Source organism: Ictalurus punctatus, chromosome 29 (genome assembly GCF_001660625.3).
Source record: "Ictalurus punctatus breed USDA103 chromosome 29, Coco_2.0, whole genome shotgun sequence".
In the NCBI taxonomy this organism is placed as follows: domain Eukaryota; kingdom Metazoa; phylum Chordata; class Actinopteri; order Siluriformes; family Ictaluridae; genus Ictalurus; species Ictalurus punctatus.
Genome location: NC_030444.2, coordinates 6,913,195 through 6,934,276, shown reverse-complemented (window position 1 = coordinate 6,934,276; position 21,082 = coordinate 6,913,195). Strand labels below are relative to the sequence as shown.

At 37.0% G+C, this 21,082-nt stretch overlaps 1 protein-coding gene across 2 annotated transcripts in view; it reads left to right on the top strand.

The window, feature by feature from the left end:
• Nucleotides 1-2,252: 2,252 nt before the first annotated feature.
• slc30a6 (solute carrier family 30 member 6) overlaps nucleotides 2,253-21,082 on the top strand; it is a 34,668-nt gene continuing 15,838 nt past the window's right edge. Inside the window, exons 1-4 of one of the 2 annotated variants that reach the window (XM_017461668.3) lie at nucleotides 2,253-2,474; nucleotides 3,033-3,079; nucleotides 7,233-7,319; nucleotides 11,444-11,528. In XM_017461668.3, coding sequence (XP_017317157.1) covers nucleotides 2,291-2,474; nucleotides 3,033-3,079; nucleotides 7,233-7,319; nucleotides 11,444-11,528 — 403 coding nt within the window. In that variant the 5' untranslated portion in view covers nucleotides 2,253-2,290. The remainder of the gene's footprint in view (nucleotides 2,475-3,032; nucleotides 3,080-7,232; nucleotides 7,320-11,443; nucleotides 11,529-21,082) is intronic. The other variant, XM_017461669.3, reaches the window with a different exon arrangement.

Sequence of the window (21,082 nt, the reverse complement as noted above, 5' to 3'; positions counted from 1 at the left end):
ATCAAACCCCTTGAGATTATTCAGAATGCTGCAGCGCGCCTCGTCTTCAACCAGCCCAAGAGAACCCATGTCACACCCCTCTTCATCTCCCTCCACTGGCTTCCTGTAGCTGCCCACATCAAGTTCAAGGCCTTGATGCTCACCTACAAGACCTTGTCAGGAACAGCACCCTCCTACCTCAACTCTCTCCTGAAGGCCTACGTTCCCTCTCGCAATCTGCGATCGATTAACGACCGACGTTTAGGAGTTCCAACTCAGCGTGGCGCAAGGTCCCTTTCCAGAACCTTCACACTAACTGTTCCTCAGTGGTGGAATGCACTTACAATCTCAATCCGGGTCGCAGAATCTCTCACCATCTTCAAAAAACAGCTAAAGACCCACCTCTTCCATGAACACCTAACCAACTCATAATAAAAATAAATAAATAAATAAAAATTTGCACTTACACCTCTACTCTGCACATTCTTCTTCTGGAATTCAATTAATGGATCTTGTATGGAAGCACTACTTGTATTTTACAAGTAGTGCTACCATATTTACCAAATATGGTAGCACTATGGTAATTATTATTATTATTATTATTATATATATTATTATTATGTATATATTATATAATTATTAATGTTATATGGTAATTATAACAGTGTAATTATATACCAAATTTACACTGTTATACAATCTGTACACTCACTACTTTACATTGTAACAAAGTGTCGTTTCTTCAGTGTTGCCACATGAAAGATATAATCAAATATTTACAAAAATGTGAGGGGTGTACTTACTTTTGTGAGATACTGTACTTAAAAAAACAACGAATGCACAGATCTCATATAGGGCACAATCCTCTCATTCCATTTTGATCAGAGTATGATGTATTAAATTATTTTCTAGCCACATAATGATGAGAGCATATACAGTGAAAATATCTGAAGAGCCATTCCACCATCTGGTTTGGATTTATAGAGGTGATTTTTTAAAAATAATTCTCTGCTCTTTATAGTCCCTGAAGGTACAATAATTGAGTCAAGTTGATTGAAGAAGCTTTGGGGGAGAAAACTTGCGATAGTTCAAAATAGATAGAGAATTCGGGGAAAAGACCATTTTTGTTGCAATGAATCTACCTAATAGGGAGATAGGCAAGGACCTCCAAAATTGAATGTTGTCCTGTAATTTGGCCATTAGAGGGGGAATTTGGCTTCATACAAAAAATTATATTCTTTAACATCAATTTACAAATTGCAATGAGTAATCTTGAATGGAAAGTTAGCAAAGATCATGGAGCTTGATTGGCCTATAACGTAAAAATATTCCAAAGTGAGGAATTAAATCTAGGACAGCTGGAATAGTGGATTGAGGTTTAGTTACATACAACAGAATGTCATCTGCGTATAGTGACATTTTACTTAAAGTATCTTTTGAGCTATAACCCTTTATGCAGGGGTCAGAATGAATGGCTTGAGCAAGGGGTTTTAGGGCAAAGGCAAAGCAGTGGGGATAATCCTCAGCCTTGCCTGGTGCCTCGATGCAGCTGAAATCATGGGAAACGCATATTAATTGTGATTATTCTAGCACAATGGCTGTGGTAGAGAATTCTTAATATGATTAAAATCACTTACCAGCGTCATATGTTCTCAAGGCAGCAAAAAGATAGGACCATTTAGGTTGGTTCATCATGAGGATTAAAGAAAGGATTCCTGTTTGGTATGAAACCTATTTAGTCAGGATGGGCAAGTGAGCTTGGCCTATAGCTATTCACTTCTGCTAGATCTTTTCCTTTTTTTTGGGGGGGGGGGGGGGGGTGGTGGTGGTTTACTGTTAAAATTACTTCATTCACTGTTGGAAGCTTGTGTTTGCTTCTGTGTACATTTTAACAAATGAGCTGAGAGAACTTCAAATGCCTTATAAAATTCAATAGTACTTTTTTCAGGAATATTGTCACACTCTACTTCATTACAATTGTCCCAAACCCTATTATACAGTGTAATATAATGATCGTCATTATCCTATAGCCATATATTACATTACATATGTATCACTAATACTGCTAAGACAGACAGATAAACAGATAAACAGACAGACAGACAGACAGACAGATAGATAGATAGATAGATAGATAGATAGATAGATAGATAGATAGATAGATAGATAGATAGATAGATAGATAGAATGCATTTTCTGCTTGTTTGTTCGTGATTTGTCCTCCACCAACACTAGGGGGCGCAAACGCGCCATAACTTTAGCAGCAAAACACAAGTGGATCTGAAACAGCGAGAAGAAGCAGCGCTTCAAAATGGCGATGGACGGTATGTCCACGTCTGCAGCAGGACTACCATACCATCATGTTTCCGAATACTACACGAGGAAACTCGGTCCAAAGCCGGATGTGGTGCCTTCTGGTGTAACTGAGAGGAAAATCGGACCTGCAGATAAACCTGACATGGTTTCAGTGGACGTTATCAACTTCAAGGACTCGGGTATTGCATTAGCATTTCCTATACCCGGCCAATCTGTCTAAGGCTGAATACCAAACGGCGGCATGATTCCCTATGTAGGTGCACTACATAGGGTATATAATAACGGCTTTTGGAACCTTGGTAGTGCACTTGGTGTCCAATAGGGAGCCATTTGAGATTCGGCCTCAGGTATTTGGCTAACGTTTAGCCAGTTTAAACTCTGTACATTGAACATTATTTTGACAATAAATGTGTGAGAGTGTTACACATAATCCTCAGAATTAAAACAGATAAGTGATAGTGTTACGTATAATAATTATTTATATATAATTTCCTTTGTCACTGCATCTGTGTTTTGTTAATAACAGTTAGCTTCTTGCTAACCGAGTGTCGAGTAATGTGTGATTAAAAAGCGCTGTTAAGTTTATAAGCGCAGTAGCTCCATAGTGAATGAAATAATGGCATTTACACCATAGGTAGTGTAGTCTGGATGTGAAGCGTTTCTATTTCCCTTTTTTGTTTCTTTTTTTGGTTAAAAATGAGTTGGGTTATTATTATTTATTTTTTTTGTATTTACAGATACACCAGTGCACAGGAAGAAACAAGAAACAGACACCCATGCACTGGTAAGTTCCTCATATATTATAGTCTGTAGTTTACATCTGATTCAGAGCAATTATTGGAGATTTTTTTTTCTCCTTCCCTGCCAGGTTTTCGCTTTATGTAATGTTGTTTTTGGTTAGAAGTTTAAGTCACAGTGACTACGTTTACATGGACAGCAGTAATCAAATTATTGACCTTATTCTGAATAAGACAATATTGTGACTAAGGTGTTTACATGAGTTGCTTTTAGAATACTCCTTTCATGTTCCTGTTTTACATGTTATAGAACATAGATCGATTAATGTCACACGTCATTACGTCACCACGCCACACCGTCCAACGTTCCCTCCAGAATTTCACATAACAACATAAAGTTCGTCTTCGTTATGGTACCATATAGAGTTTTGGATGTTTTTATTTTTAATCTTACGAAAACTTCAAGTTCAGTTAATTATTTGTCATGCTACACGGGCAAATAGATGACTGCTTGAAGCCGTGGGCTGCATCCGAAACCGTATACTTACCGTCTATATAGTAGCCGAAATACCTGTATTTCGCCTACCATATAGCAGGTACGTATGCAGTTTCGGACGCAGCCGTGCTCTCTTGTTTGCTGTCAAACGGTTGGGCACTGCCGTGTGTGTACGTGTCCTGTCGCAAAATGCGGTGAAAACTCCCACATGACGTTAATAATGTGATTAAGGTGTGTACATGTCTGTAACGCATGTCGATAATGTGACTAAAACAGGAATACTCCACATGTCTTAATTCGATTTGTTGTTACTTCAAGTATGACTTTAGCCTGATTAAGGTAATAAAAAATTACGGTTTACATGCTAGTTTCTTAGTCAGAGTATTGTCTTAATCTGGTTAATATTGGATTATTGTTGTCCATGTAAACGTACTGAGTGTGTGTAATATTTGGAGAAGTTCTACTCACTTTCTGGTAGAGAAAAACCAAGGGTAGAGAAAAGTCAAAAGGGTCTTTGGTACAGGCTGTGTAAAGTGGAGAAGGTGAACATTGATGATATGCTGGCTAGAGGAACTTCAAATCATGTGTCAGGAAGCTCGGGCTCCTGCAGGGATGGGTGTTGACATTTTAAAACATAAGAAAATTAAAATGTATCAAGTCATTAAGACATGCTTGTATATGTGACAAATAAAAGGACATCCAAGCTCAAATGTCCTTTTTTTTATAAAGACATTTCCGTAAAACCACATTGTTATCAGATTAAAGTGATGGTGACTACAAGGAAAATACACTAGTGTGGCAGTGTGTAGTGCTCTTTATTCAAAAATAGAAAATTTCTTTTACTTCTGAGCAGCCGTGCCTTGTTCTTCTATGCATTTGATGGCTATTGTATGATAAAATGATAAACATGCTAGGAGTGGCAGCAGAGGTAGAAAAGTAACCACAAGTGGATTACACAGACAAAGGGTTTTCAGTTTTTCAGTCAAATCTCCTTCACAGAAAAAAACGGAGGTTGCTGTAGTTAGGTCTGTCATGATAGCTGCTTTTGTTGGACGATATATTGTCCCAGAAATTCGTGCGATAAACAATATGATCATTTTAACAATTGGAAAGTCAAATAATAGTTTTTCTCTTCTGATGAAAATATCTTTTTAAATTTAGTCAATATTTTGTCATGTTGTATTTATTCATTTTAGTCAATTTTACTCAGTTAAAATGGCATTGAGTATTAGTCAACGGCATTTTAGTTAATGAGAATATGCAAAAATGAAACAAAATATTCACACATTTTATATATTAAACATATATCAACAGAAATGTGAAAACTGCTCTTGTTGTGAAAGCCTAACAATAACATTGCAATGAGTACACTACTGTAATACAATACTGTGAATTCTTTATGCTTTATTTATTCGTTGTCCGTGTTTTAGTGTCCGTATTCACAACGTGATTTACAGTTCTAACTAGCACCTTCCTTAAGTTCAACTTCACTCGTGCGTTCACGTCATTTTGTGCAGAAACAAGTTGTAATATTAGGTTTATGTTGTGTAGATGTCTGATTAAGCTCATATGTGTATAGGATGTGTTTGGGTGAGTTAATTAACCCGCTAGTAAAGTGCTTCAGTTTACCGCTGTTCATTCACTGTTCAGCTTCAGCTCACACAGTTTCAGCGGCTCAATCCCCGACATTACTGACTACGACTGGATTATTTGAAACACTAGAACTTTTTCTCTATAGATTTTTCTTCTTCACACAGCATCGTTAGTGCATTGTTAATATCTTGCATGTCCTTTTTTTCAACAGTATGTTTTAATTAAAATCAGTGCTGGTACTTGCTGTACATCTTAAATTTGAATGCACAGTTTTTGCATTCACGTGCTTTTTATCTTAAATTTGATGAATATTCAAAGTTCAAATTTTAATTTGACAGCCATAGAGCAGACGAGAGGACAGAAGCAGCACAAATGATTGAACTGTTGGTGACTCATTCTTATGTTAACAAATACGCGTGTAAACACAGTGGGTAATATCGAGGTTAGCAGAAATGATTGCGGTCATGTCCATATATCGTACAATAAGTAGATAATGTTATTAGTGTAACAGGCCTAGCTGTAGTATGATTTGTTGGATTGCAACATTTTTTTGGGGCACAAAAGTGATTAGCAACAGTAGAATATGGGACTTGATTAAAAAAAAAAAAAGAAGAATGGGTCGATGTTGATCGAGTAATGCATTCTAGTCAGTATTTTGAAAATGTCAGTGTTGAGGTAGCCATCCTGTCATACACATCACTAATCATGACACTGTTATAAAGATACTTTGCAGGTGAAGCTTTGTGTTAGTGTTTAAGTTGTTTTTATGTAAAGTTGAGAATGGGTCCAGTTTTAGTGGTTTGTTTCAAGTGGTCTGTACTCCATCAATGTAAAAACATATCAATCTCAAGGGCCAAATTCACCTGCCCATTTAAAGCACTGTCACTCTCCAGTTGAAGCACATTCTTTTTTTTTTTTTTGCAAATTTTTTTTTGTAGTAATCTTATGGACATAATTACTTCACCTATAAAAGCAACACAACTTGAGAGCAGTTAATAGCATTAAAAGTTCAATCAACATACAGAGAGTTATGTATATATATCTACTTATGTATATGATCAGATTTGCAGAAAATGTCATAAACCTTCAAGAATTCCATTATTTGAAATAGTCTGTGTCAGCTCTTTCTTTGTTTTTTCACATTTCCAGGTTAAAATTTTAATCATGCAGTGCTGTCATTTAAACCGTTTCACATTGTAAACAGGCCGATTTTTATTTTTATTTTGTTTAATGTAGTATTGTTCAACTGGAAAGCTTCAACGCTTCATGGACCAATGTCCAACCAAGCAGGTCAAGGAGGTGTTAATATTTGCATGTCACTCGGTTGCCATGGTTTCACTGATTGTGCCATGCAAGTGTAATATCCACACAAATAACAGTAAAAAGAAACATACCAGCATGTCTCACTCCTGTTGGTGTCATTAAAATGTATAAAGTTGCACTTTTTAACTATATATTATACAGTTATAGAAGGGAAATTCTTTACAATTGCACTAATTATTGTTACTCAGATGAGGATGGGTTCCCTTTTTGAGTCTGGTTCCTCTCAAGGTTTCTTCCTCATAATGTTGTCTCAGGGAGATTTTCCTTTCCACGATCACCTCTGTATTGCTCATTGGGGATACATTTATAAATAAAATAAAAAAATGTGTATATTTTTGTAAAGCTGCTTTGTGGCAATATCCATTGTTAAAAAGGCTTATACAAATAAAATATGAATTGATGCAGGGTTTCTTTCTTAAATCAGATGTCACGCAGAACATTATGTGCAAAGTTTGCCTGAATGTGGACCGATTTTGTGAAGAGAGTTAAAGGAGTTGAATGATGAATATAAAGCTGAATGTTTTTTTGTTTATTTGTTTTAGTTATAGTTCATTTATTTGGTATGAAATAAATATGTAAAAAAAAATTACTGTTGAGCATCAGGAAATGTATTATTATTATTATTAATTATTATCATTATTATTATTAATAATAATTATTATTATTATATTATTGATAAATATGAATGTTGAATGATTTTGAAAAATCTTATCATGACACATTTTTTCACCATATCACCCAGCCCTAATTCATATGTATGTTGACTTTTTGTTTGCTTACTCTTGCAGGGCACCATTCACCCCTTCCGCAAGTCACACAAGTCCATCTTTAGCAAGTTCATCCAAGAGTTCAACTTAGTCACTTCAGATAGACGGGTGAGTTCCTTGTGAATTGTTTGTGTTTTATTTTGGGTATATAGTTTCAGGTTTTTTCTGCAACAAAATTAGGCCAAATGCTGACTTATATTCTTTGAATATCCTTTCGATAACATGTTTTCCTAGGAGTCATCATCATACTTGTTTAAATCACTCTAACTACAGCAGATGAAGTCATGGGGTGTCAGGGTTGAGTTGTAATCCAGTTTGGCCAATATAAGCGTCCTGCTTTACAAACCAAGCAGGATTGGATAACATATTGTACTTTATCAAGCCAACCAAGATCAGTATGGGATCTGGGTTCGAAGCGGTCATGGTTGTGAACTTTATTAGTCACGTCTTTGGAAATTCAGTAGTAAACATAGTTTTTAAGGTTCCGTTTGTTCATTTCAATTAAATACATGATCACTTCATTGTCTTGATTCTGTAAACCTAAAAGGTTTATCCTCGCTTTGTTATGGGTTTGAGACACCTGCCGGGAGTATTGGGAATTACCCATATGTTCTGTCTATCATAATGGATATGAAGTTAGATAATTTAAATAAAAAAATGTAGTGTTTACTGCTTTAAGATCAGCAAAGGTAAAATGTCTAATATTTCGTAATATGAGTTTTCTTTTAACCTATGTTGTATTCTATGTGAACTTTAATAGCCTGTGTTGTCTGACTTTAGAGCATCTTAGCTTTCATCTTAGCTTTCCTTATCCATGCTTGCCAGACAGATAAAGCTGTGCTAGCCTTTCACACACAGAATATCTTCGATTGCAAAACATGAATGGGGGCTTACGTTAAAAGGAACCCCGTCTATTAAGACTTGTAGGCCTTAACATGCAATAATTGCCCTTTCCTACTAAAATACGTTGTTAGAAACACATGAAATATGTGAATTACTTTTAAAATTCTTAATATTTAATACATATTATTACCTATGGAGGCCGCCATTATGTGACATGCACCCTGAGTTGATGACTTCAAATGATTGCTTTTGAGTGCTCAAAAGAATTAGCTACTAGCCCCTGAGTAGGAAAATAATACCACACTGTGCTGCTTTTGGCTGTAGTTTTCTAGTTGTTGTGTGCTGTGATACAGGGGATATCTGTAAATATAATCAAACCCGTAAGCATCTTGTTAGTGCATTTTTCTGTAGATTCTCATAATGTAAAGCTCCTGTAAAATTAACCTAAAACGCCTAGCCAAGGCATTCCCAAAGTAAAATTTAAGCTGTTCTTAAACCATTTGGGGTACATGCATGGTTTTGGTCTCTTTTGAAAGGTGGACTAAATATTTTTACATAATTTGATTGTTTGGACCTTTGCCAGTGTAACAACTTTGTCAGGATGTTACGGATCAGTGGATTACTATGAGGCTTAATATAAGGTGAGTTGCCTTCGTTTCGTAAGTGTTTGTTTGTATATCGTTGATTGTAGCTGCTGTTGTGATTGTATCTTAAAAACAGTTTATATCAATCAAATCACAAGAATCTTAGCTTTCCAAAGACATGAGTACCTTCATACACACAGAGGCTGTGTAGATAGGATAGATTTTTGTTCATAACATGGCGACAACGCGCTGGTGGGTCAACAGGATTTTAACGTGATAAAGTATACGACAGTGAGATGGCTGATAATCTCTAAAATGATTGATTTTAGAATACCTTTTATCATAAAATGATAGTTTAATCCATATGCTTACCTTGAACAACAAACAGCGTAGATTTTGCCCCCCTCTCACCTTTCTGATCATCTTCATTTTGATTTACATTTTGAGTAATGCCTTCTATGTTAGCCTCCTCACTTATGTTACACTCAGGTGCAAATTGAGCAGGCTGAAGACTTGTTTATATCACTGTAGGGTCGTTAGAGAATCAAGACCGTTGCAACCATTTGACGTCACTACCCAGAATGCATTGCAACATGAACAGCGATGGCGGCCTACGAGTGCAAGGATTTTAAATTTTTCTAACTGTGTGTTTTTGTATAGCGGATTTACATAGCAGATGTTGGTGATAATCTAGTAAGCCTTCATAGTCTGGGTTCCCTTTAAAGAGAATGAAACATGTTGAGCAGGGTAGCTTTGCTTTAAAAGAAGTATCTCCGCTGCTGTTCAGCACAGTGTAAATGCATGTGTAGTTTATGTAGTCTTTCAAATTTCTAGTGAGCTTAGTTACAGCTAGTGCAGACTGGCAGCTTGAGGATCGTTTTGAGCACCTTTTAGCACTGTCCCCAGCAGCGACCAAACATTCATGTGTCAGTGGTCGGACTTCCAGATCACCACTAAAATGCTATATGGGAATTCTGGACCAATGCTGATATACGATGTCTCGTGAATGGGTGGGGCTAACCTGCTGTAACACCAGTGGACGAGACTAACCCGCTGAAATGAGAATTAGGGATGTCGCAAGAACCGATACTTCAGTACCAAGTCTGTACTAACATTCTTAAAACATGACGGTACTTGTTTTTCTGCAGTAGCGAAGGTACCGTTGGTAATGAAGATACCAAGGTTACAGTTCTTCTGGAACTGATAGGGGCAGCAAATATGCACAAGTATTTTAGTCGGTCCACAAGTGGTAAAGAAGAAGAACAACGCCTACAAGCACATGGGGGAAAAACTTCAGAAGTTTAGCTCCGCCTTGACTCGTTGAGAGGAAATGTGGTATGGAATATGGAAATACTTTGCATTCGAGGCGGATGACGACAAACATATAATTGATGCTCTGAAGACAGTGTGCAACCGATGCTATCGTTCATTTCAAACAAAGTGAGGAACCACCTGGAATTTGATGAAGCACCTGAAAGACGGGTCCTTTATTATGTTTGTTTGAGGCAGCTGGCAATGTTGCCATGAAACCAGCTAACCTTATGCTCCATGTAATGTTTGCGATAGCCTGTTATTTGCTAACGACGCTAACGCATTGCAGTGTTATAAGCTACCTCCTAATGGACACCATGCATCGCCATTCAGCCTGTGTCCTGTCAACAAAATGTAGCCTTACGTCACTAATAATTATTCAAATGTTCATTCTTTCAATAAATCTTTTTAGCCTGCCACCATATCAGTGAATTTAAACTAATGCTTGCATTCAGAGCATAAGGGGTGTGCATCTGTGTGTGCATCTGTGTGTGCATCTGTGTGTGCATCTGTGTGTGCATCTGTGTGTGCATCTGTGTGTGCATCTGTGTGTGCATCTGTGTGTGCATCTGTGTGTGCATCTGTGTGTGCATCTGTGTGTGCATCGGTGTGTGCACGCGCATGTGTGCGTTTAGGAGTGCACCTCCACTGTAGCCTCCACTCATTGTCAGACAGTGTTTGATAACTAAAATATCCCTCTTTCTCTCTCTTTGCCAGTATCAGCCAGAGGAGGATGTCCTCCAGAGAGTTTTTAATGAATTTTTTTTATTTTATTTTTTTTTAATACCACACTGTGGTATCGACTTTGGTATCGATTATCGTGTACTTTTGGTGGTATCGGTACAGACTACTAGATTTTTGGTGTCGTGACATCACTAATGTGAATGTACTTTCATTAAACTACTTTAAACACTTTTATTTGATAAATAATATAAAATTTTTAGTTTCCTTGATTGCAGCCCTGTAAGAACCCCTTGTTTGCTTTATAAACAGTAAACCAGTAAACAGCAGTGGCTACAGTTTCAGTAACAGGCACATTTTTGGCTACTAGATATGTAACAGTACACTGAGGTGATGGTACAGTTTGTATCTCAGTACAGGCTTCCTTTGAGACTTTGCTTCTTTTATACTCAAACGTTGAATTAACAAGAATGAATCTGTGCAGATTCTACTAAATTTATTTAAATTTAAAATAATTGACAGTTTGTCGGATTCTTCACAAACCTATTTCATTATTAATTAATGGAGCTTTTCCTGAATTTTCAGTAATGTATTTGTATTTATTGCTTGTACTATGAGTCTAATTGCTGTTTCACTAACATTTACTATTACTATTGTAAGGTTCTATCAGAGTTCTGCCTGAAATTAGTCTAATCATACTAAGGTTACAAATTGTCTCTTTTAGTCATTGACTTTGCTTGCCTACTGTAGTTCTGTCTTGAAAATGACCATTTTTAACTTTCTGAAAATGGTGTGCGTTTAAATGTTTTGCAGTCATGGAAGATCCTACTGTTTGGGATGCTGAATGTAATCTGCACAGCTTCTCTGCTGATGTGGTGCAACTCCACAAACAGTATGGGTAAGTACACAAGTGCTTTTAGATGATAAACCTGTAACGTGTGACAGCACAACGTGAATAGTGCTGTTGAGGAACTTTTGAAGACCAAATGTGCAAAACTGTATTTTCAGTTTATGGTTAACCGTAAAGAGTGCTTGTTGTCCTGTGTTAGCTGTGATTGATTGTCTCTCGTTAGTTGAGTTGGTTATTGATCTGGTAGTTTGGAAGAAAATTTTAATAACATAACTCCTTATTTATATATGTATGTATGTATGTATGTATATGTATGTGTGTGTGTATAATATATATATATATATATATATATATATATATATATATATATATATATATATATATATATATATATATATATAATTATTATACACACACACACACACAGGTGCTTGAAAGTTTGTGAACCCTTTAGAAGTTTCTATATTTCTGCATAAATATGATCTAAAACATCATCAAATTTTCACAAAGTTCAAAAAGTAGATAAAGAGAACCCGATTAAACAAACGAGACAAAAATATTATACTTCATCATTTATTTATTGAGGAAAATGATCCAGTATTACATATCTATTCTGTTGATTCTACATACAGTGAGGGGAAAAAAGTATTTGATCCCCTGCTGATTTTGTACGTTTGCCCACTGACAAAGAAATGATCAGTCTATAATTTTAATGGTAGTTGTATTTGAACAGTGAGAGACAGAATAACAACAAAAAAATCCAGAAAAACGCATGTCAAAAATTTTATAAATTAATTTGCAATTTAATGAGGGGAAAAAAGTATTTGACCCCCTCTCAATCAGAAAGATTTTTGGCTCCCAGGTGCCTTTTATACAGGTAACGAGCTGAGATTAGGAGCACACTCTTAAAGGGAGTGCTCCTAATATCAGTTTGTTACCTGTATAAAAGACACCTGTCCACAGAAGCAATCAATCAATCAGGTTCCAAACTCTCCACCATGGCCAAGACCAAAGAGCTCTCCAAGGATGTCAGGGACAAGATTGTAGACCTACACAAGTCTGGAATGGGCTACAAGACCATTGCCAAGCAGCTTGGTGAGAAGGGGACAACAGTTGGTGCGATTATTCGCAAATGGAAGAAGCACAAAAGAACTGTCAATCTCCCTCGGCCTGGGGCTCCATGCAAGATCTCACCTCGTGGAGTTGCAGTGATCATGAGAACAGTGAGGAATCAGCCCAGAACTACACGGGAGGATCTTGTCAATGATCTCAAGGCAGCTGGGACCATAGTCACCAAGAAAACAATTGGTAACACACTACGCCGTGAAGGACTGAAATCCTGCAGCGCGCGCAAGGTCCGCTGCTCAAGAAAGCACATATACATGCCCGTCTGAAGTTTGCCAATGAACATCTGAATGATTCAGAGGACAACTGGGTGAAAGTGTTGAGGTCAGATGAGACCAAAATGGAGCTCTTTGGCATCAACTCAACTCGCCGTGTTTGGAGGAGGAGGAATGCTGCCTATGACCCCTGGAACACCATCCTCACCGTCAAACATGGAGGCGGAAACATTATGCTTTGGGGGTGTTTTTCTGCTAAGGGGACAGGACAACTTCACCGCATCAAAGGGACGATGGACGGGGCCATGTACCGTCAAATCTTGGGTGAAAACCTCCTTCCCTCAGACAGGGCATTGAAAATGGGTTGTGGATGGGTATTCCAGCATGACAATGACCCAAAACACACGGCCAAGGCAACAAAGGAGTGGCTCAAGAAGAAGCACATTAAGGTCCTGGAGTGACCTAGGCAGTCTCCAGACCTAAATCCCATAGAAAATCTGTGGAGAGAGCTGAAGGTTCGAGTTGCCAAACGTCAGCCTCGAAACCTTAATGATTTGGAGAAGATCTGCAAAGAGGAGTGGGACAAAATCCCTCCTGAGATGTGTGCAAACCTGGTGGCCAACTACAAGAAACGTCTGACCTCTGTGATTGCCAACAAGGGTTTTTAAACCAAGTACTAAGTCATGTTTTGCAGAGGGGGTCAAATACTTATTTCCCTCATTAAAATGCAAATCAATTTATAACATTTTTGACATGCGTTTTTCTGGATTTTTTTTGTTGTTATTCTTTCTCTCACTGTTCAAATACAACTACCATTAAAATTATAGAATGATCATTTCTTTGTCAGTGGGCAAACATACAAAATCAGCAGGGGATCAAATACTTTTTTCCCTCACTGTATCTATCTGTTGATCAGTCCTGCACATCGGCTTGGAGGAACTTTAGCCTGTTCCTCAGTACAGAACAGCTTAATCTCTGGGATGTTGGTGGGTTTCCTCACATGAACTGCTTGCTTCAGGTCCTTCCACAACATTTCTGTTGGATTAAGGTCAGGACTTTGACTTGGCCATTCGAAAACATTAATTTAATTCTTCTTTAACCATTCTTTGGTAGAACGACTAGTGTGCTTAGGATGGTTGTCTTGCTGTATGACCAACTTTCTTTTCAGATTCTATTCATAGACAGATGTCCTGACATTTTCCTTTAGAATTCGCTGGTGTCATTCAGAATTCATTGTTCCATCAGTGATGGCGAGTCATCCTGGACCAAATGCAGCAAAACAGTCCCAAAGCATGATACTACCACACCGTGTTTCACAGATGGGATAACATTTTTCCAAAATGTTTCTGGCTCGTCCGTGTGATCTTTATCAAACTGCAGAGGAGCAGCAATGTTCGTTTTGGAGAGCAGTGGCTTTCTCCTTGCAATCCTGCTATGCACACCATTTATTATTCAATTTTCTCCTTATGGTGGACTCATGAACATTAACATTAGCCCATGTGAGAGAGGACTGTAGATGCTTAGAAGTTACCCTAGGTTCCTCTGTGACCTCGTGGACTATTACACGTCTTGCTCTTGGAGTGATCTTCGTTGGTCTCCACTCCTTGGGAGGGGAACAGTGGTGTTGAATTTCCTCCATTTGTACACAATCTGTCTGACTGTGGATTGGTGAAGTCCAAATTCTTTAGAGATAGTTTTGTGACCCTTTTCAGCCTGATGAGCTTCAACAACTCTTTTTCTGTGGTCCTCAGAAATCTCCTTTGTTCGTGCCATGATGCACTTCCACAAACATGTTGTGAAGATCAGACTCTGATAGAACTCTGTTCTTTAAATAAAACAGGGTGTCACTCAATCACTCGCACCTGATCATTATCCCACTGACTAAAAACACCTGACTCTAATTTCACCTTCACATTAACTGCTAATCTTAGAGGTGCACATACTTTTACCCCTCACAGATATGTAATATTGGATCACTGTCTTCAATAAATAAATGAAAGTACAATATTTTTCTCATTTGTTTACTTGGGTTCTCTTCATGTACTTCTTGGACTTGTGTGAAAATCTGCTGATGTTTTAGATAAGATTTATGCAAAAATATAGAAAATTATAAAGGGTTCACAAACTTTCAAGCACCACTTTGTGTGTGTATGTATGTATGTATGTATGTGTGTGTATATATGTATGTGTATATATATATATAATATATATATATATATATATGTATATATATATATGTGTGTGTGTGTGTGTGTGTATTTTATTATTATTATTTGATACTTATATATAATATAAGTATCAGCCAACTCTGTGTGTATGTGTAAGAAGTGCAAAAATATAGACAGATGGCAGAAACTGCCACCACTGCGTTGTACACAGGAAATGGACGCCGCTCATGTATTGAGCAGAGAAGTGAAAGCTGATATCAACGTCAATACCAAGCACACCGATCTGTTCTTCTTTCTGCAGACAGAGGACAAAAGATCCAGAGGACAAGAGTTTGTTGGTACACTTCCCATATGGTGTTTATCCACACCGAAATGAAACGCTAATATTTATGGAATTGAGGGGAAGATTTTGTTTCTTACATGCTTGCTCAAGTTGTAGCAATGAAAGAGACAGACCTTGCTGCACCCTTTTAAAGATATATATACACCTGCAATTATCCAATCAGCCAGTCATGTAGCAGCAGCACAATACATAACATCAAGAGCTTCAGTTAATGTTCACATTAAAAATAACAGAATGGGAAAAATATTATCTCTGACTTTGACCATGGCATGGTTGTTGATGCCAGATTGGCTGGTTAGAAACTGCTGATCTCCTGGGATTTTCAGACACAACAGTCTAGAATTTACACACAATACTGCAAGAAAGAAAAAAAAAACGTCCACTGAGCAACGGTTCTAGGGACAGAAATGCTGTGTAGATGAGCGAGGTCATGGAAAATTGGAGAACCTTCAAGACAGTTTCCAATCATCCCAGGAGTGGGTGTCCCTGCAAATTCAGTCCAAGGTCAGACTGTTTCATGCTCAGAGTTATAAAGAAAACCCCAAGAGCTACTTCATGTCACCTACTGGCCTCTATAAGCACATTAAATGTTTATGTTCATGACAACAAAATCAGAAAAAGACTGAAAACGTATGGCTTTTATGGAAGGGTGGCTAGGAAAAAGACCCTTTTCTCCAAAAAGAATCTCAGAACAAACCGCAAAATAACTGGAACGATATCTTTTGCACTGATGCCAAAAACCAAATTTTTGGCAAACCAATATTTTGCCAAAATCCAAATACTAAGCATGGTGGTGGAGGGGTGGTGATTTGGGCTTGTTTTGCCGTCACAGGGCCTTCGAAACTTGATGAGACAATGTTGAACTCCGCTTTATATCAGAATATTCTTGAGACTTAAATTGGGCTTAAGTTGGCCTGAAATTGGGTCATGGAACAGGACAGTGATCCGAAGCCCACCATCAAATTGACGAATCTTAATGGCTAATGGAGGGAGAACAAAAAAACAAGGATTTAGAATGGTGAAGTCTAAATGTTTGTCACCTGATGTTATTTTTGTTTGTTTATAGAAGTTGGTGGTAAATAAAGTCTTATTTAAGCACTGATAAATATAAACTTAGAATTGAAGGAGGGTGTACTTTTCATATATCTATCTATCTATATACACCTACTCATTCATGCAGTTATCTAGTCAATCATGTGGCAGCAGTGCAATGCATAAAATCATGCAGATACGGATCAGCTTTGAATAATGTTCATATCAACCATCAGGATGGGGAGAAAATGTTTTCTTGGCGGGGGGGGGCGCTGGTTTGAGTATTTCTGTAACTGATGATCTGGGATTTTCACACACAACAGTCTCTACCATTTACTGAGAATGGAGCAATAAAGGTAAATCATCCACTGAGGGCCAGTTCTGTGAACGAAAATGCCTTGTTGATGAGAGAGGTCAACGGAGAAAACTGGTTGGCCAGACTGGTTTGAGCTGACAGAAAGACTACAGTAACTCTGTTGAACAAAACTGTTGAACACTGGAAAAATGTATCCTGGTCTGATGAATCTTGATTTCTGCTAGAGCTGCAACAACTAATCGACAATAATCGATTATGAAAATCGCTGTCAACAAATCTCATTATCGATTAGTCTGCACACGGCATGTGGAGATTACTCATTACGTTACTTCTGTTTCGAAAACACGCTTCGGAGAGTAAATACTGAAGTTGTGTCCGAAATGAAGTACTGTACACTTACACTATGTATTATGTACTCTACCGTCTAGTGTATGAATTTTAGAAAGGTAATATTGTCTCAAATATATCACTAGCATTTTTTTTTTACTAACCGGAAGTATTAGCTGCTTCCTAGGCGATGGCGCATGACATCATACACACGCTAGCATTAGCAGACTCCCAGAGTCACCAACAATGACTTTCTTCAGTTTACTGTTTGTCACCGTTGCGTTTTATTCCCAACATGACCTCAGTCCCCATCAGACGGAGGCGAAACTGTCATGTGACTGAGAAAGAAAGTCCTCTAAGGCAGGGAGCATTTTATATTAAACACCGCGGACATCAAACAGTGCTGCACGAACATAAAGTTATGTTTATATCCAAATGCTCCACTGTGTGTAAGGGACAGGGGAAACTGGTGCTAGCTGCTTAAAAGGTTTAGTTTAATTTAAGTTTATTGTCATTATATGCTGTATTTGCATGCTTGCAGTGTAAATTCTGTTGTTTATTATAACGGAAGTGATGTGTTAGTAACGAGGCCACGTTGCTGATCACACGCAGTGTAGACACGCTGATACACAGTGGGAGCACGAGTAAGATCTGTAATGTCTAATTAAAACATTATGATCAAAAGTAAACAGAAGTAAAATTATATTCTTAAAGGCAGCGAGTAACAGAAACCGCAAGGTTCAGTGAAAGTGAGTTTTTATTATTAATTTAAGACTGCAGTTTAATTCAGTGCTTTTTGTACATCCATAAACATAATGCATAAATTCTATTGTATGCACTGAAATGAAAATTCATGGCCCGAAGCCGAATATGATGAAAAGCTTGGCCAAATACCGCACACGTTTTTTTTAGTTTTTTTGCCTTTTTTTTCACCATTGCATAAATTAAATAGTCAATATGTGCTTTTTACTATTTTGTCTTGCTTTTCAAAGAAAAAAATCAATTACAAAAACAACAATTTCAAAATATTAATTTAATACTGAACATTTTTTCCATTCCAGCAGGCATAGGCTACCAACAAGGCACAATATAACTTTAAATAAATAAATTAGTAAAATAAAAATATTTTTCTGTGGTCATCTTTGAGCCCCCCTTGAATAGCCTACGTTAGGCCTATAACTGACTGCTGAAAGAATATAACACTCTGTAGCCTACAACAAAAATTGCATTTAAAAAGTGCATGGACGAGTTCAAAAAATGGTTATATTCAGTTATATACGGCTGATTATATTGGGGATATATACCGCTCGCGTCCCTGTACACCTCGCAGAGTATTATAGTTGATAAAGTATAGTTAGATTGTTAATGTTATGTTCCTTGATAGATTTAGTTAGTTTAAACTATAGATTAGTTCATTTAGTCCCTGCTGGTTTTTCCGCTCCCAGTCCATAGCACTAGTTCATGTTTCTTGTTTTGTGTTTTGACCCTGTTTTCTGTGACCACGACTTTGATTCCTGCTTTGCCCCCTTTATGCCTGTTTGCCGATCACCGACTCTGTTTTGTCTTTACAAACTGTCTTTACCTGCTTCCGTACTCTACTCCCTTACGTCTCGCGACGTGACAGAATACTCCGGAACAGAAACAAAACAAATGCACGTGTCCACAGTAAACTTCCGTCAACATCTGAAGAGCACGTAGCTCATGCATGCGCGCTCCCCCTCATCGAGGTCGTGACATTCACGAGTCTCACTCTGGTTGCTAGGTTATCTGGTCGCGTCATCAAACACGTCATTGTTCGGTCAAATTTATTCGGCATTTTCACTTATTAGGGACACCGAATGTTTGGCAACAGAAATTATCAATAATAATTATTATTATTATTGATCATTTCGGTTGCCAAACATTCGGTGCATCCCTAAAAATAAATATATATATATATATATATATATATATATATATATATATATATATATATATATATACACATTTATCTTAGTTTATATTGTGTATTTATGCACAATATAAATGCATAAAATATAAATGCATAAAAAGTATTTATGCATTTTTTTTTGTACTGAATTAAACTACAGTCCTAAATTTATTTTTATTTATATATATATATATATATATATATATATATATCACTCTGGTGTGTGTATTGGGTTCTTTTCTGTTTTGGATGAACAGTTGTGTAAAGTTTTAGTCTTAAGTTTATATTTATAACACTCAGTTTGTGGATTTTATTTTAAATTTAAAAAAAAGTGTACTGAAAGTTCGCCCCGCCCCCATCCGAATAATCGAAAAAAACGGACAACCCAATATTAGTATAGTGTTCCTAATAAAGTGTTTAGTGAGGATAAATGGATGAATATAAATTGATATGTTTAGATATAACACCATCACAGAAGGCCTTCCAGTTCTTGCATTAGCGGTGCATTAGCGGTGTCTTGGATGTTCAAATAGAGCTCTAAGCATTTTAAAAAACAGTTTTTTGTCTAATTCCTCCTATTCTATTCTTTCAAAATTTTATAAGTCAGTCTTTGTTTTATGATGGTTTTCGCTATGTGATGCTCCACACATTTGTAATTGCATGTCCATCTCCATTAGTTTCTGAGCATGTAAGCAATCTCCATGTCCCACAGAAAACTCTAAAATGTAAAACAGATGAGTCTACAGGACGCCGCTTGCTTCAGTCAGCTCGCTGAGATCAAATTCTGCATCGGAAGACTGTATCGCATTACTAGCTGTCGAAAATGTACACACGATAATCCAATACGCACATTCTTCTTTTGTCAACACTTCTTTTAGCTAGATCGATGTGGTACAGCATCTCAAACTGAAGTGACTTTAATCTAGGTACTTGAAGAAAAACAAGAGACTTACTGTTTCTGCTTTAGAAAAGTGATGATCAGTATTGTAACCTTTACTATGGTTTATTTCAGGATAATTTCTACTTGCTCTTTGTATGTCCTCCTGTCTTTTACTGCATTGTGCATAGGATAGATTCTCCACTTAGATTGTGCTGAGCTCCCGTATCAAGAGCAAGTCAAAATGAAAGTTGTGTGTGTGCATGTGTGGCTAAATTAGTGGTTTGCTATAGGTGAAATGTCTGCTTTGCAAGTGACCATTATATGTCCTACATTTTTATTGTCTACTTTTCATTTCTTTCAACCTTTACCGATTCATACCTCATACCACTACGCAGAGAATTTACTCCATTTCATTTATTTCCAAAGATGAAGTCATACTAAGTTAGCTGTTATCTAAATCCTTTCCTTTGATTATAATCCCTCTGTTGCATTTTTGTCATCTGCTAATGACTGGGAGATGGAGAGAGACAGATGGTTAACAAACAGATCTTAAGCCTGAGCAAATTGTAATAATATTTTACTATATTATTTATAATGCAACTCTAAATTTTGCACCTAGTGACAGTTTAGATATTGCAAAGCAATGACCATTATTATTATTGTTGTTGTTGTTGTTGTTGTTATTAATGCTAATTAAGCAGCATCAGTGTTTTTTCAGACATTATGATTCTATAAGGTTTTTAAAAAATTATTTCTTGTGGAAGCCCTTAAGGCAGTAGGACATCAATAAAAGCTCCTGCGAAACATGTCTGAACTCTTTTATTCTGTACTGACAGTCTACTTAACGTATAGTATTCCTTGCTCCATCTGTGGCCTTGCATTACACAAACCTATTAATTATTGTTGAAAACCAGACTATCCTACAATTTCAGAGGACAATCCTCACCATTTATCAAGTGTCAAGTCATTGAACACTTTTTAATGGACTGCTATTACAGAGAGCTACTTTCTGCTATTCTCTTAGGAATTAATACATACCAGTATGATTCTTGTGTAGAATATTTGATGGCTGAAGCCGTCAAGTTTGTATTTTTATTTGAGGGCCATCTTTTTTTCTATATTGACTTGATGTGGTGCTTCCCCAGAAAATCCATTAGACAATAGAAAAAGCCACACAAATATCTTGAGTCATCATCAAGAAATCCAGATCTTATGAATATACAAACTGTAATTGCCCCCAACACTGCAAGATTCACTCTTCCTCTA